Here is a 26,272-nt window from a genome sequence, read left to right on the forward strand (position 1 = left end):
AATTAGAATTTGGAATTAGTATCTAAACTGAAGAACTGTCAGTAATTAGGCTCTATGTATCCAGGTGAAATCTAACAGATTTAAATCAGGTATAGACCTGGGCAATAAGTATCAGCACGGTTGTTGCAGTCATAGCTTGTTCTACTTTACTGGCACATAGAGCAATTTAAGTTTCAATTCAATTTCAGTTATGTCAAGATTTAGCTTTATTTTCAGCTGCATAAACTAGCTTTCACTTTCAATTTTTTTCCAAACCATTTTGGTATTTGTATATGTATTTTTAGCCTAATCTTATCAGTCAATGAATTCATATATAGATTAAAACCAACAAATAATTAAGAAGTCTGTTCGTAAATCATTCATCAATTTTTACTGCACTAAAAAACATAAAACAATTAACACACCAACTGAATTTTATTTTTCAATTCTATAATTCTATTTATTATTAAATTCAGTCCTATATATTAGGTCAGTAATGGTTGTGGTCCAGACCGTGGCCATGGGGGGGGTGGGGGGCCCAGTTGTACATTTTCACACCGGGGCCCTTGGGTGTCTAGTTAAGACACTGGCAATTCACTTTCTTTAGTAAAACTGTAATAAAACATAAAAATCACAGAAATCTATTGAAACTTTCATAACCTGACAAATGTTGTAAAATCGACATGGTAATTAGGGGGCGTGGTCATAAAATAGGAGTGTTTAAAATGTATCCCGCACTGCGTGTAGCAAAATGTTTTGTCCCTCTTTCTGTTTTCAAAATGTTGGGAGATGTCTGATCCAACCAACAACTGCCCCAAGACATTAGTCCTGAATCTGAGTTTGTGGTTGGTTTGAAATCTGTAGGATTTAAAGGGGCACTAATGACTGTTGGGCCCTTCACATCAGGATCTCTGCTGGGCCCTTTGTATCCCAGTCCAAGCCCTGGCTACTTAAGGAAACATCTGTGAGCCAAGTTATGACATTGCCCCACACAATAGGCTCATTTACATCCACTAGTCACTCCTGCACTTTCCCCCCACTGACTTGTACAATAAAACTCTTTCATTAAATGAACTTGCACCTCAATGTGCTCCTTGTACTTCCTATAGTTCTGCTCATTCCTTCCTTCTGTTCCAAACTGAGTTGCACCTGATCCAATTGCACCCGATGTGCATCACCCCCTGTCATCTGTTCTTTGGAATCTCTTTTATTCTTTATATGGGGATTTATTTACATTTTATACTTTTATATTCAACACTAATACATAAAGACTTGATTTGTTTTGTTGTATATTTCACATTTCTTGTATCTCTGGGTAATAATTCTAGTGACAAATAATCCAACAACTGCCACTGAGTCTTCTGCTTCTCCCCTGCTACTTCCCAGCGGTATAATGATCCAGATTTTCATACAAATCTTCCCTCTCCTCTTTCTCTGACAATATTCTCTTGTTTTCCAATTTATCTTCCTGGAGAAAAAAACACAAATAGAAATTAGACATCACAGACGAACTCTGAGTATCACTCATGTATTATAAGGGATAATGTACCCCCTACTGTAAATGATAAGGATATTAAAAGTCACCAAGGGGTTGTTCTGTGACCATATAAAGACACAAGGCTGCAGGCTGAGTTATACAGGGAACTCTGAGTATCACTCATGTATTATAAGGGATAATGTACCCCCTACTGTAAATGATAAGGATATTAGAAGTCACTGAGGGGTTGTTCTGTGACCATATAAAGACACAAGGCTGCAGGCTGAGTTATACAGAGAACTCTGAGTATCACTCATGTATTATAAGGGATAATGTACCCCCTACTGTAAATGATAAGGATATTAGAAGTCACTGAGGGGTTGTTCTGTGACCATATAAAGGCACAAGGCTGCAGGCTGAGTTATACAGGGAACTCTGAGTATCACTCATGTATTATAAGGGATAATGTACCCCCTACTGTAAATGATAAGGATATTAGAAGTCACTGAGGGGTTGTTCTGTGACCATATAAAGGCACAAGGCTGCAGGCTGAGTTATACAGGGAACTCTGAGTATCACTCATGTATTATAAGGGATAATGTACCCCCTACTGTAAATGATAAGGATATTAGAAGTCACTGAGGGGTAGTTCTGTGACCATATAAATACACAAGGCTGCAGGCTGAGTTATACAGGGAACTCTGAGTATCACTCATGTATTATAAGGGATAATGTACCCCCTACTGTAAATGATAAGGATATTAGAAGTCACTGAGGGATTGTTCTGTGACCATATAAAGGCACAAGGCTGCAGGCTGAGTTATACAGGGAACTCTGAGTATCACTCATGTATTATAAGGGATAATATACCCCCTACTGTAAATGATAAGGATATTAGAAGTCACTGAGGGGTTGTTCTGTGACCATATAAAGACACAAGGCTGCAGGCTGAGTTATACAGGGAACTCTGAGTATCACTCATGTATTATAAGAGATAATGTTCCCCCCTACTGTAAATGATAAGGATATTAGAAGTCACTGAGGGGTTTTTCTGTGACCATATATTCATATTCTCTAGTATAATATTTGGCCCATTTATAACATTACAAATTAGAAATAAATTCCATTTTTGGATATTTTCATGTCTTTTAGGGAAAATAGATTATGAAATCATCTGGAAACTACTGGTAAACAGAATGTTAGTGAAATCCAATTTATTGGACCCAGATGAGGTTCCACCTTTCCTGTATGCGCCTTCAGTAGGTGCAGTGGATGACATCATGGCAGGACCACCATTAGAAATCACAGGGCCCCTTACAAAATAGTTTTCTGGGCCCCGCCAACCCCCAAGCCAACCGCAGATCCCGCCCACTCTACACCACAGTTAAAAGGCCACACAGACATCACCGCTAAAAATAAAAATTGGTGGTCAGGGCCCCCTATAATTTAAAAAACAAATTTTGGATTCAGATGTTACAGCACAAAGCTGTGAGAGGACTTGGACATAGGGCCGGACTCACACGACTCCTTTTAGGGAATGAGGCTCTTTATTGTAGCAGGGCAACTTCACATAAGTGATTTGTAGTTCTGCCTGAGAATGATGCCAGGGTTGAGCACTGCTGGGCACTGGAACATGTGGGTTCAGCTGGGCAGTCTCTGTGATCTTCCATTTTAATAAAAAGACTAACAAATTAGAATACTTAACAGCCAACTTTGTAAGCCAGAAAGGGAACAGCCCCTGTTGTAAATGCAGAACAGGGTTTGATTCCTTCTGCCAACCACAAAGGCAGCTTTTTTATGACAGTTAAAAAACATGGCTGAACCCAGATGACCTGGGAGCAAAAAGCTTGAGTTGTGGCTCAGAAATAAAAAAATACTATGTACATTATTGACTTTTGTGATATTACCGGTCCTTTAAGTCTGGCCCAGCTGCATGGGGAAAAAAAGCTTAGGAGGTTATTTATTAAAGTTTGACTAAAAAGAAAAATCAATTATATGCCAAGGATGTTAAAAGTTGAAAATACTCCATTTTCAACCTGTGGAAGTCCTGTAGAAGTCACTGGCAAAGGTCCTATTTGAAATTTGAAGATATTATTGTCTGTGCTGAGTTTCGTCAAAAATCACCATATCACAGAAAATTTGAGCGTTTTGGGAGTAAACCCCCCCCCCCAAAAAAATTACCGATTTTATTGAGTTTTTTTTTTAATGATAAATAAGGTAAAATCAGGTATGGGTGTTTGGTTGTGTTTTTTTTATTTATATAATGAGATAAAATTGGATTTTAGTAAATAGCCTCCTAAAAGTCAGAAGTGACTGAGGAGCATCAGTGAGTGGGACTATTTGGGAAGAGACAAAGTTGTTACAAAAGTGATTGAGGAAATGAAAGTAAAACATCTCTACCTGGTGATACACGTTTGTCTCTTCATGTCTGGATGTCACTGGCAGTTCTGAGGCTGAAATACAATAAGACACAGAAGTGATTGGGTTTCTCACGTATATTTGGAGTCACGAGTCGTGCAGTTCAGCGAGTGGGACACTCGGATTTTCATGGAAGAACTTGGATTAGTGACATGGAGGTGCCACATTGGATTCACATGAAGTTGGGTTCAGCCATAAAGGATTATACACTGAGTCTCCCACTCCCATTAGATTAGTGTAATTACTCTCCCCAAATGAACCCACAAAACTCACTGCCGTCACTCTCATCCCCACAGACTCACATACAACACCCACTATATTCCACAGCAGTCACAGGATTAGTTCCACTAATGCACCAAGCACTCCAGCTGTAAAAGGGTTAATGTAATATAAACTTTTATCAATGCAGAGGAATTAGCCAGATATTGACTGGAGCAACAGTACTGCCAGATCAGTTAATGAGAACAAGTTTATAAACTGTTACATGACAATTTTATGGCACAGGTTGTTGAGGAGCCAACCAGAAAAATGCTATTGTGGATCTAGTGATCTCAAATGAGCCAGAACTTATAGCAAATGTGCAAGTCATTGATCCCCTGGATAATAGTGACCATAATGTTATATCTTTTAATGTCTGGTGCAAAAAACAAAAATATACTGGGGCAACAAAAACCATGAATTCTGGAAAAGCTAATTTTAGTGCCTTGAGGGCTGCCCTACAGAGTATTGATTGGGGCATTAGGTTTTCAGCTAAAAACACAGAACAGAAATGGTTGTCCTTTAAAATGATATTAAATCATTACTGTTCTCAATTTATTTCCTTCAGAAGTAACGTAGAAGCTCTAAGAATCATCCTGTGTGGCTTAATACAGAAGTAAAGAAGTTAATAGGAAAGAAGATACATGTATTTAAAAAATACAAGAAGCTGCATTTAATAAATTTAAACACTGTAATAAATGTTGTAAATCAGCAATCCGGAAGGCTAAGAAAGGAAATGAAGAGTTAATTGCGGTGGAGGTGAAAACTTACCCTAAAAAGTTTTTTAAATATATTAATAGTAAAAAGATGCCGGTTGAGAGTGTTGCTCCATTAAATAATGGTACCAGTATGGTTGTAACAGATACAGATAAGGCAAATGTGTTAAATCAGTTCTATTCTTCAGTGTATACAATAGAGTGTGAGTTCCCAGGCTCACTTTATAGCTGCACTAATGGCTCAGCTCAATCTAGTCAGTGGATGACTCAGGATATGATTCAAAAAGCTTTAATACAAATTAATGTAAACAAGGCTCCAGGGCCTGATGGCATACACCCCCGTGTTCTAAGAGAGCTTAGTTCACTTTTAGACCAGCCCCTATTTCTGATTTTCTCAGATTCACTGTCATCATGTATGGTGCCTATGGATTGGAGAAAAGCTGATGTTATTCCAATATTTAAAAAGGGATTATGATCTCAGCCTGGCAATTATAGGCCAGTAAGTCTGACATCTGTGGTGGGCAAATTATTTGAAGGCTTGTTAAGGGAACACATTCAAAATGTTGTCCTAGTGAATGGCATTATGAGCAGCAATCAGCATGGCTTTATGAAGGAGAGGTCATGTCAGACTATTTTGATTGCATTTTATGATGAGGTAAATAAGATGACTTAGGGGAGGGGATTGTAAGTAATGTATCAGTGTTTGCAGATGACACAAAACTATCAGCCCAATTAATTCCATCCAGGATGTGGCACTTGCAACAGGATTTTGACTAACTGGCAATCTGGGCAGCTAAGTGGCACATGAGATTCAATGTTGATAAATGTAAAGTCCTGCACCTGAACGCAGGTTGAGACGCAACATGCTGCATTTTTCCTGCGTTCGGCGCCTACACGCGCCTGTGTGAGTACAGCCCCATTGGAAAAAACGTAATGCATCTATTCCTGCGCTCCCTTGCGGCTGAACGCAGAAAAACGGAACGCAGGGGAGCGCAGCTTCAACCGCTCGTCAGTAAGAGCCCTAATCCAGTAGCCCTAATAGATATAAGTAAGTGGAATTTAATATGACCTTATGCTGAACTACAGTTTGCTGAGTTTGGGCCATTTGCATACCTGACGTCACTAGCCCTAATGAATATGGATTACAGGGTAGCCCTAATGGATATAGAGCAAGGGTCTGGCTGATATATGCTTGCTCTAAGTAGCAGCTAATATAAACTATGTATTGTATGTTGCTGTTAATGTATCTATGTGCTCCTATTTTGTTCTGCAGTAGGTTATGCTCTGGTTATGCTCACCTGGAACAAGTAACCCTAATGGATATATATCACTGGGCTGGGTGGCTGCCAGGTCCTGATATCTGCTTACTCTAAACATCAGCCACCCTAAACTATGTATTATATGTGGTTGTGATTGTATCTGGGGTACATTGGGGTCTAATACCGATGAGTACTGACATGGATACTATATCTGAATGTCTTATTCCAATGCATTGCTCCTATTATAAAGTATGGCTTAATCAATTAAGCAGGGAATTGAATGTATTACATGCCATGTTTCTCCCTGTGGTAGGTAAGTCCACATATTGTCTTGCTAAACATAGCAGGAGTTTCTGAAGCCAGTCTGTCATAAGGATTTCTTGGTTAACATAAACCACAGGTATGTAGTACACAACAAAGTGTTTGGGGGCATTCAATGTAAATCTTCCCAGATTCAGCAGCCTCGTATTGTAGATCACTGCCTGCATGAATGGAGGGCCATGCAATTTTTGCTTATTCCAGTCAAATATGCAGTATAATTACTATCCATTGCTGGGGCTCTGGGCATTGTGCTCTGCCAGAACTACTATCTCAGGGCCCTGATCGAGGCATATGTAATAATCTACTATGATAAAGCACACTGTGTAATACATGTAGCACCATGGCCCACACCATAATGGATAATCTTATGTTTCGCTCCAACATGGTTATGATATCTACAGTCACCTGGAGAATATATGCGTATGCTAAGAAGGCCAAAAACCTTTGGAATGAATGCTTAATTAATGCTTAACATGTATAAGCTCCATAATACAAAGTCTACCGAAGCAACATATATGTCTGCATCTATAGGTGGGCCATCGATGTGTGGGTATATATGTGAATATATAGGTGTGTGTGTGTATATTTATATATATATATATATGTACATGACTACAAGTTCTAACTATGACAAAGATAAGGAAGAAGAAATACAGTTCTCTATGCTTGGCTGGAATAACCCTGTATGTATTTTACGCTTAGTTGGGTGGGAAATCCATGCCTCCTACAAGCTATAAAGGGGGTGGCTTCTACCCAGGGTTATGCTTTTACACTTACTACTAATAAGCTTAGTGTAATGATGTATGGGCCATATTATCTTTCGTACAGAACACTTGTATGGTAGGAGGTCTATAGAGGCAGTGTACAGACATCAGGCCAGTGGGAGTTTTTAGGTCTTCTCCTAAATAAGGCTGGTTGCATGCCTAAGGTTTATATTTCAGACCAAAAGTTTTCAGGTTATAGGAGTCTTCAACTAGAAAAGTGTCTTTTAGACAATAGAGATGACCTTGTTCAGGTTACAAATAGGACTGGTCCAGGATAGGAGCCTTTTGCCTATACGGCCAGAAAGCAGGGCATCATTGTGGCTTAGAGGCCAGGCTTATGCTCTGTGCCCAGAAGGAAAACTTATTGGGGCTGTTTTTTCTTCAGTTTTCCAATCTCCTAGTTATTAGGTATTTAGAATAGTGGGCTGGTTGTTCTTCCATACCAGATAGGTAGCTGATTTAGACAGCAGATGGTGGAAACATCCAAGGAGTGCAGATTTTCCTTTCTGTCAATGCCCTCTTGAGCCACCAGCAATATGGGAACCTGCCTCCTCACCGTTACCTACTTGTGGATTTTACCTGTTCCATTGCCTCAGGCTATAACGTTTTGGATTATCTTGAACAGGATCATATATTATGTAAAACGTTGCAGTTATTACAGTAGAGTGCATTCTCCTACATCTGCCAGCCTTATCCATTTCATTCGTGAATGAATTCAGGACATTTTAGGTATCTGTGCTACAAGTTTATCTAGTTTCAAACAGGATGTTTGGATGTGTTTGTCTGTTTTTTTTTTCCAAGTCTGTCACACTGTGTCCTACACTGGGAGGATTTCACATTTACACTGACTGAACATTGTGGTCTCTGTCCAGGTAGCCTTCTAGATACGACACTCATATTAGCCTGGCTTCTTCTTGGATTTCACATTGCGGTTCTATAAAAGCAGGTCTCAGCCACTCCGGATGCACTCCTGATACATCTGACCCAGCATGGCTCTAGTCTAGTGGATTAGAAGCCCTTCTGACACTTACTGGAACATCCATATGGCCTCTCCAGTCCTAAGGTTAGCTTCATTGATGGAGTCAATATATGTAGGATAGTTGATTTCCACATATAAATATGTTCCTTACAGGTGGGATGAAAACAGACTTAGAGGGTGAGAGAGGTTTAGAGGGTGATTCTAATCCTCTCTCCAGGGGTTGTAGTCTTCCTCCATGATTCATGGTATTCCCCTTTAGTTTCACTGGGGTTATTTTGGATCTGTAACCTTCGGGGTACCTAGTTATACCACAAGACTATGGCGGGTTAACCAACCAAGGTTCTATTCCTTAGGTACTATTGTTGCTCTGGTTTCCACAGAGAATATCTCCTGGATAAGTGGATTGGTACCAGTGTATTCAAGGTTAGTTGAGTTTCCCTCAGCACAGGACCTTACACGGTGTAAGGAATTCTAACCCAATATAGGTCTCAGGTGCCCTTGTCCCTGTTCTTTTAGGATCTGTTTTCTGTTAAGACATTTCTGACTGCTAGGCACTCCGATATTTAGATGTTTATGGTACATGCCTCATTTTCCTCATTGTGCATTGTTTGCCCTGCGCTGTAGGCACCTACAATGTGTTGGTTTGGTTCTTGCTCCTACCAAGTGTTTCTTACAGGTGCCTTGCAATCTGCACTGAAACTAGGCATACATGTTACGGAAGTTTTCTGGTGAGTAGGAGAGTAAGTATTTCAGCTTGCTGAATTCGTCATGTGCAGGGGTGTCTTCCGCTCTCTCTTCTGGAAGGGGGAAGTGGTTGTTGTTGAACTCACTTGTTCCTCAATCTAAAAGTAGACGAGCACTTCTTGTTAAAGTCTATTCCCTCCCATTTGGAAAATCGTAGTTTGCTACATCCCGATGAGTATTGACATGGAGTTCGACAAGGGAAAAGGGAAGATTGTGTCTTACTTACTGTGATCTTCCTTTCCTGGACGAACTCCATGTCAGTACGGCCCTTTTTTTTGTTATAAAAACGCCAGTAAGTAGGTGTGGTTGGCCTTTTAAAGGTTTGGGGAGGGTGCTTCTGATGGGAGCATGGGGGAGGGGCTCTCACGATGAATACTGACATGGAGTTCGTTCAGGAAAGGAAGATCACGGTAGGAATGACACAATCTTCCCATATCTTGGAATAAAAACAAAATAAATAATGAATGTAAATTACAAAAGTGCTTAGATTCACATTCACTTACCCAGTGTTAATAGATGAAATTATTTGAACTGCTGTCGTTCCATTGGGATTCCCATAGGAATTCTTATAAATATCCCCAGTTGCTGATTCCATTTCATACCAGTAAATAACAGGCCATAAGATGAAACTTGTAGCCTACTGGGCCATGGGCCCCAAGTGCTTATTTATATCCGCATTCTGATTATCTGACTAATGATCAGGCTTCTTTTATAGTAACAGAGACTCCTGAGTATAATTACCTTTACTGGAATTCCAGTACTTTCTGCTCAGAGGAGAAATCCCTTTCCAGAGGAGAACACTGAGCAGTCCCAGGAGCTTCAGGGAAATGGGGATCACGAGTCCAAACGTCGGTCCCACAAATAAACTGGAAAAATAATTTTATCAGAAATTGCTTAATGAATTCAAGCAGCGACCTCTTCCCAAATGTGTACTGAAACCTCCAGCATTAAAGTATTTACAGTATTTTCACTGTCTAAATTATAATAATTGCACCCCGTGTGTATCTGTCCCATGTACAGCATATAAACACATTGGCTGAGGGCTCCCTTGCACTGGACTTATTGTAAAGATAGAATTTCTTACCTGGAAATTGCAGTTCCTTCAGGTCCCCTTAGGCAGCAGACTACAAGAGAGCCCCTCCTCCAAGAACAGGAAAAAAACCTTTAAAAAAGTCTTCCCTCCCCCACATCCCTCAGTGTTTATTAACAAGATCAAGACACCAAGGGCTGCTATATCAACAAACAGAAATTTATCAGGGAGGGAATTATGTGCTGCCTAAGGGGACCTGAAGGAACTGCAATTTCCAGGTAAGAAATTCTGGCTTTCCTTCAAGTCCCCAGGCAGCACACTACAAGAGATATTGAAAAGATATTTAGGGAGGGCCTCATAAACCCTTGAATACATCACATCAAGTCCATAATGCCTTGAGAATTTATGCAAGGATGCCCAAGTTGCCACTCACATAACCCGCTCTGCCCAAGATGTTGAATGAGCGGTGATTTTAATCAGAGACCTACCAGCAAGTTCATAAATAAGTGACTGTCTGCTTAAGCCATCTTGTAAATGTAGGTTTGGATGCTACAAACCCTTGGACTGACCTTAGGGTAAGGCCACACTAAGCGATAGCGCGGCGATTTGACTCGCCGCGACTATTCGCCGCGACTTTTAATCCTCAATCGCTGGTGAAACTTTGGCGCTGGCGTCTATGGGGAATCGCTGCGTAAAAACACACGCGGCGATCTTTTTTCTATTGTCGCTCGAAATCGCCTCGCTAGGCGATTTCGAGCGACAATAGAAAAAAGATCGCCGCGTGTGTTTTTACGCTGGCGATTTTGCGCGATTTCCCATAGACGCCAGCGCCAAAGTTTCGCCAGCGATTGAGGATTAAAAGTCGCGGCGAATAGTCGCGGCGAGTCAAATCGCCGCGCTATCGCTTAGTGTGGCCTTACCCTTAGGTGTAAAAGAAGTAGGAAACTTCAGCAACTCTCTTATCCGGAAAGAACTGAAGAGAAGGTTCCTCAATAGATAGACTATGCAATTCACCCACTCTGTTGAAGTGAGTTCCACCAACATAACTTTTCTGAGAGTAATCGGTTTAATTAGAATTAGCTGTAAGTGCTTCAAATGCATCTTCCAACAAGGATGTAAAGAGTAAATTCAGATCCCAAGGAGGACAGATATGTCTCACTGTAAGTCAAAGCCTGTTAGTTGATTTAATGAAGCATCTGTTTTCACCTAGAGAAAACCCTCTCATTGCTTCAACAGCTGCCGCCTGAACTCTAAGAGTAGTGGGTCTAAGTCCATGTGACACTATTGCTCAAAAAATTCGGAATGCCGAAAGTCTGTGAAGAAACTCTGACTCACTGAGAGACTATTCTCCTGGCAGGACTTATTTTCAAATCTGCACTGAGGTTGACTGAGCCTTGATGTATACCACTTGCATTGTCTGCAGATGATATTCTGCCCACACATAATTGATACATCTGCCATTTTAATGCCGTGAGTACCCCCTATTCTGTTTATATGAGACATCTGTGATGTTGTCAGACTGGACTTTCCTTGTCGCTCCCTTCATCCAGTGAGCCATTGCTCTGAGAGCTCTCCAAATAGCCAGATGCTCCTGGCGACTGGAGGAGAGTGTTGCTTCTTGCTGTGACCAAGTACCGTGCCAGGTACCCTGCTCCAGAGTTGCTTCCCACCCCTGCCTGCTGGCATTCATGGAAAGGACCAGCCAGTAGATTAACCAGGGAGCTCCCTGGCATCTGCCCACATGCTGAGGTATTGTCACAGGGTTGTCCAGAGAGCTCTCTGAACTGTCCCAGACTCTCAGGATGGATAGACTTTAATTGCAGCTCCCTTCATCTGGTGAGCATTGCTCTAAGGGCTCTCCAAAAAGCCAGATGCTACTGCTGATTGGAGGAGAGTGTTGCTTCTTGCTGTGACCAAGTACCTTGCCAGGTACCCTACTCAAGAGCTTCTCTCCAACCCTGCCAGCTGGCATTCATGGAAAGGACCAGCCAGTGGATTAACCAGGGAGCCCCCTGGGATCTATCCACATGCTGAGGTATTGTTATAGAGTTGCAGACTCTCAGGGTGACTGGACTTTAATTGCAGCTCCCTTCATCGGATGAGCCATTGCTCTGAGAGCTCACCATATAGCAAGGTGCTCCTGATGATTGCAGGAGAGTGCTGCTTCTTGTTGTTACCAAGTACCTTGCCAGACACCCTACTCCAGAGCTTCTCTCCAACCCTGCCTGCTGGCATTTGTGGAAAAAAACAGCCAGTGGATTAACCAGGGAGCTCCCGGGGATTTGTCCACATGCTAAGGTATTGTTATAGGGTTATCTAGAGTGCTCTCTGAACCATATCAGACTGTCAGGATTGTCCTCTGGAGTGGTCTCATGTGACTCTGGCCCACAGAACAGCCTCTAGTTAGATGTCATGCTCTCCAGAGCAGAAATAGCTTTCCTGATCGACTTGCCTCTGTTGAGAGAGGTTCAACAGGGTTCTTCAGATCTTTAGTGAAGGAAGACGTGTGAGATGGTTGGCTGAGTCCAGAAGAACGAACAGTTTCTGTTGCATGGGAACAAGATCTGATTTTCTTTCGTTGAAGTAGAAGGTCACGAGAGTAGGCTTTATTAGCCAATCGTCCAGATACAGAACAATCCCCAGATAAGCTACATCTACCAGAGATTTGGTGAAGATTCAAGGAGACAATGACAGGACAAAAGCAGGGCCGCAAACCGACATATTCTGGACCTATCATTGACTGCAACTCTTAGCAGATGCTGATGATCCCACCAGATGTGGAAATGAAGATAGGTGTCTTGCCGCTGAGAGTAGTCGTCTAACTTGAAAATATATATCGCTGATCTCATTCCATTTAACTTAACAATATCTTATCCTTTAAACTATTAAGGAAGTCAGATTGATCACCATCCGAAATCTGCCTGAGCGATTGGGTCCCCAAAAACTAAGAGCAGCTATTCTCCCTATTCCTTTGGATGAACTGGAACTAAAATTGGGAAGAAGAACTCTCTGCTTCCCTCTGGAACCTGTTCTCTTCACAAAGTCCCTGTGAAGTCTGGTACAAAGAAATCAAGGATTGGGAAGGCCAACCCTCCTATTCTGAGTATTTGACCCAAGTAATAGCATATTGAGGGTGTTAGTATGGATGGTGATGACAGTGCCAGGCCATGCTGAATGGGCACCCCAAGCAACTCTGCCTCCAGCTACAGGTGTGTGCTAATGTGCGCTATAGAGGGGGTGCAGGGAAACACTTGCCAGATTAGGGGTAGGCTGCATATGAGGCACTTGCCTGACACCCCCAAGCTTTGCGCCCTAGGCACGTGCCTCTTATGTTCACCCCTAGTTCCGGCCCTGGGTGATGACTTTCAGCTGACTTGAAGCTGATAAGAGGAATATATCATGAAGCACAAGTATAAGGCACCTGAACATTTGTTATTAGGATAAAGTGCCACATTAGATGTCTGGACTATCGACTTGTGTAACCCATTGATAGAACTGTGTGGATAAGCAGGTCACAGAGGATATGCTAAACTGGTTACCATTCAGCCACACAGCGGAAACCCCTCTCTAGCTTGTGTATAAGCAATGTGCTGTGCATTAAATATATTCCCCCTCTCCAAGGAGTGAGAAGTTATCAGTCTGGGCTTAGAGAAGGGCATTACAGCTCTGACCCCTCTGACCATAGTGAAAAGAGACCTGTTATGTGTCTGATTTAGATGTTGGTAGAAATATTTCTCATGATACCTTGGCCTGTTTTATTAACTATTACTCTATTCAACCACCAATTTTACTAACTCCCCATTTCCCCTCTCTGATCACAATATGGTCACATTTCAACTCTCACTAACTCCCTCCTCACCCCCTGCTATTCCCCAAACACGTACTTACCGTGACTTGCAAGCTGTAGTCTCATCTCTCTTCTTCCTTTGACTCTCTTCACTCTAATATCTCAGCCATCTCATGTCCTAATGTGGCTACCTCTGTCTACTATAGTCCTCTCACCACTGCCCTAAATGAGCTGCTCCTATAAAAACTAAACGTTCTAGACCCAAACCACTTCAACCGTGACATACTGCTCATACAAAAGCTCCATATACACTCATGTGCACTTGAGCGTCGCTGGCGCAAATCCCACTCAGAATCAGACTTTTGGAGCTACAAATCTGCCCTGCGCTCCTTTAACACCAGCCTGTTCCAAGCCAAACAAACTTACTTTACTTCACTCATTAACTCCCTTTCTAAAAAACCAGCACAACTTTTCTCCACCTTTAACCCTCTTCTCCTTTCCCCTTCTCCACCCCCTCCATGCACATCTGTCTCTGCTCAAGATATTGCTGAGCACTTCAAAAACAAAATTGACACTATCAGAAGGGACATTCCACTACTCAACCCCCCTAGACTTCCACCACCCTCCCTCCACACTCCCCAGTCTCTCCTGTGCTCCTTCACCCCTGTCACTGATGAGGAATCTCAAAGCTTCTGGCCTCTTCTCACCTTACCACCTGCCCGCTTGATCCAATTCCCTCAAAACTTCTCCGCAATACCAATCCTTGTCTAATCAAAGCCTTAACTCACCTATTTAATCTTTCGCTCTCAACTGGACTGTTTCCTTCTCAACTAAAACATGCTCTTGTCACCCCCATTCTGAAAAACCCCTCTCTTGATCCCTCCAATCTTGACAACCTCCGACCTATCTCTCTGCTACCTTTCATCTCTAAACTACTTGAGCGCCTAGTCTACAACCGATTTACCTCATTCCTCTCTGACAATAACCTGCTGGACCCCCTACAATCTGGTTTTAAGCCACAACACTCCACAGAAACTGCCCTGACTCGACTAACTAATGACCTCTTAACCGCTAAAGCCAACAATCATTTCTCACTACTAATACTGCTTGATCTCTCAGCCGCATTTGACACTGTAGATCACCCTCTCCTCCTCCAGTCCCTCCAGTCACTTGGCCTTCGTGACACAGCCCTGTCCTGGTTCTCTTCTTACATCACCAATCATTCCTTCAGTGTCTCCTACAATGGAGTATCATCTTCTCCCCTACCTCTTTCTGTTAGGGTTCCTCAAGGCTCTGTCCTGGGACCATTACTATTCTCCCTCTATACTTCCTCACTCGGCAAATCAATCAACTTTTATGGTTTCCACTACCACCTCTATGCTGACGATACTCAGATCTATCTCTCATCTCCTGATCTCAACCCAGAACTCCTAACTCGATTCTCCTCCTGCCTGTCCGCTATCTCTACCTGGATGTCGCAACGCTACCTTAAATTAAACCTCTCTAAAACTGAAATGGTTCTCTTTCCTCCAACTAACACCAGTAGCATCCCCGAAGTATCCATCATAGTTAACAATTCCACTATCACCCCCTCTCCCCAGGCCCGGTGCCTTGGGGTTATCCTATATTCTGCCCTGTCATTCACTCCTCATATCCAGTCACTTATTAAATCATGTCACTTCCAGCTAAGGAACATCTCCAAAATACCTTCATTTATCACCCAAGATGCTGCCAAAATTCTTATTCACTCTCTCATCATATCACGTCTAGACTACTGTAACTCTCTTTTAATTGGCCTCCCCCTCCAGAGACTGTCAGCTCTCCAGTCCATAATGAACACTGCTGCGAGGCTCATACACCTCAGCAACCGCTCCTCCTCTGCCTCGCCATTCTGTCAATCGCTGCACTGGCTTCCGTTACCTTTCAGAATCAAATTCAAATTAATGACACTGACTTTCAAAGCACTTCATAACTCTGCCCCACCCTACATCTCTGAACTCATCTCTATATACTCACCCACTCGCTTACTACGCTCCTCTACTGACCTGCTCCTCAGCTTTTCTCTCATTACCTCCTCACATGCTCACATTGAAGACTTTGCAAGGGCTGCACCCCTCCTCTGGAACTCTCTCCCACGGTCTGTCCCACTTTCTCCCAACCTTTCTGCTTTCAAGAAATCTCTGAAAATGCACTTCTTTCGAGAAGCCTCCCCTCACTCTGCTTAACTACCAAACGCAACACCACATACAATACCACATTTCTCACCCACTTAATTCGATCTTGCCCACTCCCACACCTTGTGTATTACTCCCTTCCCTTTAGAGTGTAAGCTCTTTTGCATAGGGCCTTCTTCACCTTTTTGTACCGGTAATGATTGTGATGTATATAACTCCATATGTTCTATGTATAGAATTCATGTGATTTAGTTGTATAATCACATTTACTTTACAGTGCTATGCAATATGTTGGCGCTATATAAATACATGTTAATAAAAATAATAGCTCGCAGCTGCGAGTGTAACCTCATGCATTCACCACACAGAGATCAGGACTCCAGAGACCTGCAAGCCCCTATGAAATCATGGACATCCTCCTAACCTGCTACTACAGGTAAGCTCAGCGCCAGCCTCTTCCACCCTGCTACACAGAAGTACCTACCTGCATTTTTACAGGCACATCGTCCTTGGAGGACAGGAAAAAACACTGAGGGATGTGGGGGAGGGAAGGCGTATTTAAAGGTTTTTTTCCTGTCCTTGGAGGAGGGGCTCTCTTGTATTGTGCTGCCTGGGGACTTGAAGGAAATGTATTTATTCCCCATTATTTATGTAGCGCTGACACATTTCTGTACCATTGGTATGATACTGAGAGGGTACATTCAGAGGATATCCTGTCTCTTTCTGTAAGAATTTTGTGGTCACACCATCAGTGCACCCGACTAATGGTGTAACATTGTTTTGAGTTGAGCACAACTTTCCCTTTTTTTGCTTTGTAGGAAACTCAGACTTATCAGCTCCTCATAACAGGCCTAGGGATCCTTTAAAACCAGAGCCTGTATGAGCAACTGTCATTCCTATGACTAAAGAAAGCAGCTGCCATGTGTAGGTGGGTACCCGACAATTCTAGGGAGCTCCTTATTGGGCTTTTCAACTAGGATTTTAACTGGATAAACTAAAGAAATTAATCTTTGTCTTCCTGATCTGTAATTATTAACATATGATTAACATCAGGTTTTGTTCTTCTGCCCAGACTGGTAAAAAGCTTTCCCAATGGGCAACATTGAGTATCACAACATGTTCCAGGCACAAGCGATGCCAATGCTTGGGCAAAATATGACATGAAACATTTTAAGTTTGTCTTCAAGAGACATTAATAGCAAACCCGGAGATTCCCCAAATTTTGCTGTATTATATGCATAGCCCCCCACTGAGTTTGGAAGGGAAATCTCTAGGTTTGTAGGTACAAAGATCTCACAAGGGGGCACCAGACTAAAACTCAAAGGGACACTGCATTACAGAAAAGGCAAGATAAAACCTTTTGGAAATTAAAGACTTTGGGCATATACAAGAGAAACTTTAAAAGGAGCCGTAAAACAGAAGAGAAAAGAACAGAGGATTTGGGCAAGTCTTATACTCACTCCAATGGTTGGATCTCAGTCTGGTTCATCACATGTGAGACACCCAAGGTAAAGTCTAAAATGAAAACAAAATGAGTTTCTATATCTTCATTCTGAGCAATAATTCCCTGATTTGGACCCGCCATAGAACAGTTTAAATGGCAGAAATTCTACAGCAACTTCTTTCTGTATTTCTGGGTCAGGTCTGTCCTTTGCTAAAGCTTCACTCATACGTCCCTGGTCAGCTCATGGTTAGTCTGTGTATGTGATACACTCTCAGGCTGATAGCGTCACTTTCAATGGTTCCAACCATTAGGCACCCACTTATCCCATTTGCACTTTCAGTTGTACCCCATACAATGCAATTCAATGTGGCACAGAGACACTGCTGTTAAAGGATAAGTAAAACTTTAAAATAAGTGAATGTATAATTGATGAGGGGTCTATTCTAAGCACTTTTGTCATTTACATTCATTATTTATTTTGTTTTTATTCCAAGATATTAAAGGATACATGTGCTGTTAATATGAATGAATTTTGTTACAACAGCGCCACCTGCTGGTCAGTTTCCCACCAGTCTGACCAGCAAGTAGTCAAGGAAGTTGTCAGGAGAAAGAAAGAGACTGATGTTCTTCTGCTTAGGAGATATGTGAGAAAGGTTTCTAGTGTTATTCCCCCTCATCAGTTTTACATTCACTTATTTGAAAGGTTTACTTATCATTTAAGCATTATGTGTGCCATTAGCCTAAGCCTACTGGTATACTCAGCTAAATTGTAAACACGGCACCTAAATGGAACCTAAATAGGAACCAGAAAACCTTCAGACTTTTTCTGGCTGAGAAGCACTGACTCCAGCACTTTCTGGGCAATTTCCTTTTATTGGGGTCTGATTCAGGAATTTTGGCTCCATGTTTCCAAGATACTAAAAACACAAGTGCTTAAGTCACCATGTGCGCCATTACCCTAGTGGAGCACTGATTGGCTAAAAGAATGTCATCATTTTGCTGAGGGGGAAAAGCTTATCAGAGTATTTTACCCCCTAGGCCAGTGCTGTCCAACTTCTGTAGTACAGAGGGCCAACATTTTACTGGCCTATGTGGTGGAGGGCCAATAATAGAAGTCAGTGTTGGCCACTCCCCCTTTTAAACCACACCCACTGTAAACCACACCCATGTTACCACCAGAATTTTTAAGATCATATCCACATTAACGGTGGTAACACATCAAAAAACCAAATGGTTGGTGCTCACTGCAGGGAAATCCCTCATCACTCATATGTGAAACATTGAAGCAGCACTGGGCAAGCAGAGAATGGCACACACAAGTAGCACTGGGCAAGCAGAGAATGGCACACACAAGCAGCACTGGGCAAGCAGAGAATGGCACACACAAGTAGCACTGGGCAAGCAGAGAATGGCACACACAAGCAGCACTGGGCAAGCAGAGAATGGCACACACAAGCAGCACTGGGCAAGCAGAGAATGGCACACACAAGCAGCACTGGGCAAGCAGAGAATGGCACACACAAGTAGCACTGGGCAAGCAGAGAATGGCACACACAAGCAGCACTGGGTAAGCAGAGGATGGCACACACAAGTAGCACTGAGAGTGGGCTCCTGATCTAAGGTCTTTTGGTGGGCCCCTGGTATAAGATTTTTGGGTGGGCCCCTGGTTTCCCAGTCCGACACTGGTCCAACCCCAGCAAGATAATGATGGTAACTATGAGTTTATACTCTCACTATAAACACAGTCCTCACAGCTACACAATATAAACACTGGCTGCTACACAAGGAATATCTTACTGGTTTGTGAGCAGAACACGTGTCCCACATTCCATTGGTTTCTCTTGGCCTCATTCACACACTGTATGACCCTGAAGTTGGGCTCATGCTCTTCTGGGCACCAGACTGTGACCTCCTCTCCGGGGCCATAATATTCCTGGTCAGGGATCAGAGTTATATTTGGAGAAAAGATTTCCATCCTTCTGCATTTCTCTGAGAAAAGAAATTCAATGTTAGTGCCTTCCCTTCTTTGTCCCCAACTGCAGACGAACAGCTGTAAGTGGGATTTTACACTTTATACCAAGGAATAAGTAATAAGAACTTTGCAATTGGCTTTCGTCATTATTTTGCAGCTCCTCTGTACTTTTTGCTCTATTTATAATTCACTTATAGATATCAAATGGTAATTGTGTATGGCAGTATTAGTGTAATTAGTATTAGTGTGACATGACTGGTGCAGGCTGGGCATTATAAATAAACAGATGATATTGGGGAATGACTTGTCTACTTTACAATAAACTTTCTGTCAGGCCCTTTATAGTGTAAGGTTTGTGCCCAAAATGGCATTGTGTCTGTCACACCAAGACCAACACGTTGGACCAAAACTTGTACCTGTCCATCATCCTAATATTTCCATTGGATAAAGTTTCATGCTGAATATGGGTGGATATAGTTAGCATTGCAGACAGAAGTAATGGGGGGGGGGGATTAGATAGAGATGACTGTAAATAGATGAATTATATTAATATTGTGTTTATGTAGCTCTACCTTTACAACTGGTCAGTATGTCCTGTGGGAAAAAATGAACGTCCCCAGCCTCCTCTTTGCACTTTAGTACTAACGCCTTCTCCTCATACTGTTCCTTGCACGAAACATTAATGGATTCACCCACTCTGAGCTCTTTAAATGTTTCTGGAAACTCCAGTACATCAGTCCATGTAGCTTCCATTCTGCAGACACCTAAGGAATAACCCAACACGGAATATAAACTTTTTAACATTTTAATATTCATTAGTAATAACAAAAGACAACTGGGTTAGGTGAAGGGTTAGGGGAAGAAACGGTGGTGATTGTGAAAGAGAATAACAGAGGATACGAGTAGACAACTGTAAAAGTAACAGAGGGTGAGACTGGAGAAGGGGATGGTAGCAGAGTATAAGAGTTGGAATGGATGAATTTAGCAGAGAGGAAGAATAGTAACATGTGAATGTACCATAGAGTAAAAGAAGTGTGAGAGTAGCAGAGGGTAAAAATTGAACTTAGTAAAGCAGGAGAAGGCAAAGGTGATTACAACAGAGTAGAATTCAAGAAGGTAGGGGTAGCAAAGAGTAAGAGGAGAGAAACATGATGGTGTTACAGAGTAAGAGTAAAAAGATGTGAGGGTACCACAGTGTAAGAGCATATAAAAATGAGGGTATGAAAGAATAAAACTAGAGAAAGCATGATGGTCCCAAAAAGCAGAGAAGGGTAAGAGTACCATAAAGTCAGAGTAGAGCAGGGCAAGGAAACCATAGAGTAAGTGTAAAAAATGGCAAGGGAACCATAGTATAAGAGCAGAGAATGGAGAGGTTACCTTAGGGTAAGAGTAGAGAAGGGTGAGAGTACCACAGAGTAACAGTAGAGAAGGATGTGCACACTATATAGTAAGAGTAGATGATGGCAAGGGAACCATACTGTAAGGGTACAGAATGGAAAGGGTACCTTAGGGTAAGAGTAGAAAAGGGTGAGGGTATCATAGAGTAAGAGTAGAGCAGGGTGAGGGTATTATAGAGTAAGAGTAGAGAAGGGTGAAGGTACCATAGAGTAAGAGTACAGAAGGGTGAGGGCACACTAGAGTAAGAGTAAAGAAGGGTGAGGGTATTATAGAGTAAGAGTAGAGAAGGGTGAAGGTACCATAGAGTATGAGTAGAGAAGGGTGAGGGTACAATAGAGTAAGAGTAAAGAAGGGTGAGGGGATTATAGAGTAAGAGTAGAGAAGGATGAACGTACAATAGAGTAAGAGTAGAGAAGGGTGAGGGCACCATAGAGTAAGAGTAGAGAATGGCAAGGGTACCATAGAGTAAGAATAGAGCAAGGTGAGAGTACCATAGAGTAAGACAGAATATGTGTCTCAGTTTTGAAGCATCTGGAGACACAATGGGCTGTAAATGTGACATTGCTGTAAATCTCTCCCCTTGAACTTTACCTGGAAGCACTGTCACTTTAATTTCATACATATCATCCATCCCAATACGTTCCACTCCACAGAAATACGTGGCTTCATCGTCTCGGGTCACAGCTGTGATGGTCACAGAGAAGGTCCGTTGGTTCTGTACATCTCTGATGGAGAACCTTCCACTTGTGATCTCTCCGTCTGTTCCTGATGTTTTAATCACAACATTACAGTTCTTCCAGTATCCCCCTCTACACCAGTATTTTTTATGGGTCTCAAATCCGGGATCATAGGTACAGTTGACTGTCAGGGACTCCCCGTATTGGACTGTAACAGGACTGGCTGGGCCAGTGAGACATCTGACACCTGTTGTGAATGGAGTGAGAATTCAGCTGTGACTATCTAGGGATGTGATATAGAGCCTGTGTGTAAGTTCTATGTGATACTGAGGCATTTGCAACAATGGAACTGTAACTGGTTGGTCAAACATGGGCTCCAAGAGTCAAGAATTTAAAGATGAGGTTACGGCACAGATCAGACAGTTCTCACTCTATACTTGTTGTACAGTTCCCTTACAGTACAATACACAGCCTATCCTGTGCCCCAGCAATATCATTTATAAACTTCCTTGAACCTTTTATCTTTCACAGCCCTCTATGCCCCTCCATAAACAACTTACACACATTACTCCTTGTAGTACATGAGCTATTCTCATTGGGGTTTTATATGTAGGAGGGTAAAGGTTTATTCAACCTTTATTCTGTTTCCTCAGGAGGGTTCTGTCCAACTCGAGTTGAGCCTATAATACAGCTGGGAAGGCGAGTAGGTCCCTTTGCAGTTCAGTATTTGGACATGGGTTCATAATAAGGGTTGATACATGCCATTGGTCTCTTTGGCTTGGCACTTGTTGGAGGAAGAGTTGGTTGGAAGTCTGGAATGTATTTAAGTCCCAGTAATCAGTGCCAGGATTGTTTTGTAATAGTCACTTTAGGAGTGAGAGACAGTATGAGGGTAGTTAGTAGAGCAGTCAGAGGCTCCACCAAGGAGCCCAGTGAGAGTTACACCCTGCAATGACAAGTAGGATTACCACCTGCCCAGTGTTTCACCAGCTGCTTAACCAGTAAAATACCACCAAAGGCTGGGGCTGACATTCCATATTTACCAACAATGTATTTGCCGGCTTCCATACCCATCAAATCCTCTTTTGATTCCGTGATTGATGATGCAACTGAGTTCCCCTACTCATGGCTCCGCCCATGTGACATCATAACCCCTTCTAATGACATCATGATGTGATGCCCTTAGTGTCAACCTACAGCTGTGATTGTGTGAGTAACAACTGATGTGACATGTGTGACTTGAAGCATTTACTGATGTATCATCTGAACCAGAACCATTGGCACCCAACTTAATTGAAAGATTGTTTTTTTGGTGGGAAACAGTGGGGTTAACCCTTCCTCCAACAGTACAATGAAGGGTCCACCTGAAAGGAAAGGTCAATGTAATAAATGTTCTACTGAGAGGTGCAGGGAATTACTACAGAGTAAAGCCAGACTGGGTTGGATTTGCACAGTGCAGGGTATTAGTAAGCAGAGCAATTCCTAAAACCTGTTACACATATATAACTCAGCCTGCAGCCTTGTGTCTTTATATGGTCACAGAACAACCCCTCAGTGACTTCTAATATCCTTATAATTTACAGTAGGGGGTACATTATCCCTTATAATACATGAGTGATACTCAGAGATCCCTGTATAACTCAGCCTGCAGCCTTGTGTCTTTATATGGTCACAGAATAACCCCTCAGTGACTTCGAATATCCTTATCATTTACAGTAGGGGGTACATTATCCCTTATAATACATGAGTGATACTCAGAGTTCCCTGTATAACTCAGCCTGCAGCCTTGTGTCTTTATATGGTCACAGAACAACCCCTCAGTGACTTCTAATATCCTTATCATTTACAGTAGGGGGTACATTATCCCTTATAATACATGAGTGATACTCAGAGTTCCCTGTATAACTCAGCCTGCAGCCTTGTGCCTTTATATGGTCACAGAACAACCCCTCATTGACTTCTAATATCCTTATCATTTACAATAGGGGGTACATTATCCCTTATAATACATGAGTGATACTCAGAGTTCCCTGTATAACTCAGCCTGCAGCCTTGTGCCTTTATATGGTCACAGAACAACCCCTCAGTGACTTCTAATATCCTTATCATTTACAGTAGGGGGTACATTATCCCTTATAATACATGAGTGATACTCAGAGTTCCCTGTATAACTCAGCCTGCAGCCTTGTGCCTTTATATGGTCACAGAACAACCCCTCAGTGACTTCTAATATCCTTATCATTTACAGTAGGGGGTACATTATCCCTTATAATACATGAGTGATACTCAGAGTTCCCTGTATAACTCAGCCTGCAGCCTTGTGAATTTATATGGTCACAGAACCCCTCAGTGACTTCTAATATCCTTATCATTTACAGAAGGGGGTACATTATCCCTTCAAATATTTCATGGCCTGTATAATGCTGCCCTTAACAATAATACTCATCTGTGGGACAATTTTTGAAATACAATTTCTGAATAAAAATGAAAAATAGTTTATACACAGTGCTGGTGCTGCTTATTGCATTTTGTCTTTGCAAATGAATTAATTTAGGACACGTGATTAATTGTACCAAATACTGTTACCCCCACCCCTTTATTTTTAACATAGATATTTGCTCTTATTGTGAAAATTAGTTATTTTCTCTTTTTCCTACTGTATCAGTCTATGCAGAGTTTTTTTGCACATTTTGGGTTCAGGTTTCCCCTTACAGGCAGTTATTACAGACAGGGGCCCCTCGGAACTAAACCCAGTTGGACATTCACTGGTACCAGTAAGTGAGAAGCAACACAACTTAACAACTAGAACAAAAATAAATTACAACTTTAGCCACAATCCAATTCCAGGCCACCCGCCAAACCACTAACATTGGGAATCCCAGTTCAGGTGACACAATTGACCCAAACTTACCTCCAAGAGTGACCAGAACCGTGACAAGGGCCCATTTTGCAGTGAGAATTACCAGAACCTTCATCTCATTCTCTGAGCAGCCCCTGCGTGTGACGCTCTCAGTTACTTCTTTTGTAACTGCACAAAAGACTCATTTCCTCAGTTATGTGGCTTTTCTAAAACTGGCTGTGTGTGTGTGTGTGTGTGTAGGTGTGTGTGTGTGTGTGTGTGTAGGTGTGTGTGTGTGTGTATGTGTGTAGGTGTGTGTGTGTGTGTGTGTGTGTGTGTGTAGGTGTGTGTGTGTGTGTGTGTGTGTGTGTGTAGGTGTGTGTGTGTGTGTGTGTGTGTGTGTAGGTGTGTGTGTGTGTGTGTATGTGTGTATGTGTGTAGGTGTGTGTGTGTGTGTGTGTAGGTGTGTGTGTGTGTGTGTGTGTGTAGGTGTGTGTGTGTGTATGTGTGTAGGTGTGTGTGTGTGTGTGTAGGTGTGTGTGTGTGTGTGTGTGTGTAGGTGTGTGTGTGTGTGTGTGTAGGTGTGTAGGTGTGTGTGTGTAGGTGTGTGTGTAGGTGTGTGTGTGTGTGTGTAGGTGTGTGTGTGTGTGTAGGTGTGTGTGTAGGTGTGTGTGTAGGTGTAGGTGTAGGTGTGTAGGTGGGTGTGTGTAGGTGTGTGTGTGTGTGTGTGTGTGTAGGTGTGTGTGTGTGTGTAGGTGTGTGTGTGTGTGTAGGTGTAGGTAGGTGTATGTGTGTGTAGGTGTATGTGTGTGTAGGTGTGTGTGTGTGTGTGTAGGTGTGTGTGTGTGTGTGTAGGTGTGTGTGTGTGTGTGTGTGTAGGTGTGTGTGTGTGTGTGTGTGTGTGTGTAGGTGTGTGTGTAGGTGTGTGTTAGGGATGTCGCGGACTGTTCGCGCGAACATCGACCGTTCGCGTCCGCCGAATGTTTGTGAACGTAACGCAACGTTCGCCAATTTGGGTTCGCCTTACCTGGGGCTTTTTTTTGCCCTCTCACCCCAGACCAGCAGATACATGGCAGCCAATCAGGAAGCTCTCCCTCCTGGACCACCCCCACACCCCCTGGACCACTCCCCTTCCATATATAAACTGAAGCCCTGCAGCGTTTTTTCATTCTGCCTGTGTGTGCTTGGAAGAGCTAGTGTAGGGAGAGAGCTGTTAGTGATTTGAGGGACAGTTGATAGTAACTTTGCTGGCTAGTAATCTACTTGATACTGCTCTGTATTGGAGGGACAGAACTCTGCAGGGATTTGAGGGACAGTGAGTTTAGGTTAGGTATCTTTGCTGGCTAGTAATCTACCTTCTACTGCAGTGCTCTGTATGTAGCTGCTGTGGGCAGCTGTCTGTCCTGCTGTGGATCTCTCATCTGCATCTGTTCTTCAAACCACTGCCACCTAGCTGTGTGAGCTTTTTCACATTCTGTCTAAATATCAATAATAATTCCGTGTCCAGAAACATCACCTGAGTGACGTAGTGTGATTTCTGCCCTTTACAGCACAAAACGCAGCGCTGTGTCAACAATGGATTTTTTAGAAACATATTTGCCCTTGATCCCCCTCTGGCATGCCACTGTCCAGGTCGTTGCACCCTTTAAACAACTTTAAAATCATTTTTCTGGCCAGAAATGTCTTTTCTAGCTTTTAAAATTCGCCTTCCCATTGAAGTCTATGGGTTTCGCAACGTTCGCGAACCGTTCGCATTTTTGTCCGGACATTCGCGAACATGTTCGCGAAAATTTTTTCCGACGTTCGCTACATCCCTAGTGTGTGTATCTGGGGGGACAGACAAATCAAGGCCCACTCAGTTGTAATCTATTCTATATAAAGATGAAAGGTTGGCTTAATCTGTGATACACTGGGAAACATAATAGTCAAATACAATAATATTCAGCCCCCCCATCCACAAAGAACCAACCAACTAATGTTTGTTCAAAAGCCATTAGACCCCCATAGTGCAATATCCCCATTCAGGGGCGCCATCA

At 42.5% G+C, this 26,272-nt stretch overlaps 1 protein-coding gene across 1 annotated transcript; it reads right to left on the minus strand.

Moving 5' to 3' along the window:
• Positions 1 to 1,300: 1,300 nt before the first annotated feature.
• On the minus strand, positions 1,301 to 24,435 carry LOC121399559. The gene is made up of 8 exons (XM_041580710.1): positions 24,309 to 24,435; positions 21,312 to 21,644; positions 19,895 to 20,086; positions 19,148 to 19,339; positions 17,367 to 17,421; positions 9,657 to 9,781; positions 3,857 to 3,909; positions 1,301 to 1,447 (listed from the first exon to the last, which is right to left on the minus strand). The coding sequence occupies exons 1-8, from the start codon at positions 24,370 to 24,372 to the stop codon at positions 1,355 to 1,357; spliced, it is 1,107 nt and encodes a 368-aa protein (XP_041436644.1). The 5' UTR covers positions 24,373 to 24,435; the 3' UTR covers positions 1,301 to 1,354.
• Between the last annotated feature and the right edge of the window lie 1,837 nt (positions 24,436 to 26,272).

Source organism: Xenopus laevis, chromosome 1S, assembly GCF_017654675.1.
Source record: "Xenopus laevis strain J_2021 chromosome 1S, Xenopus_laevis_v10.1, whole genome shotgun sequence".
NCBI classification, from domain to species: Eukaryota; Metazoa; Chordata; class Amphibia; order Anura; family Pipidae; genus Xenopus; species Xenopus laevis.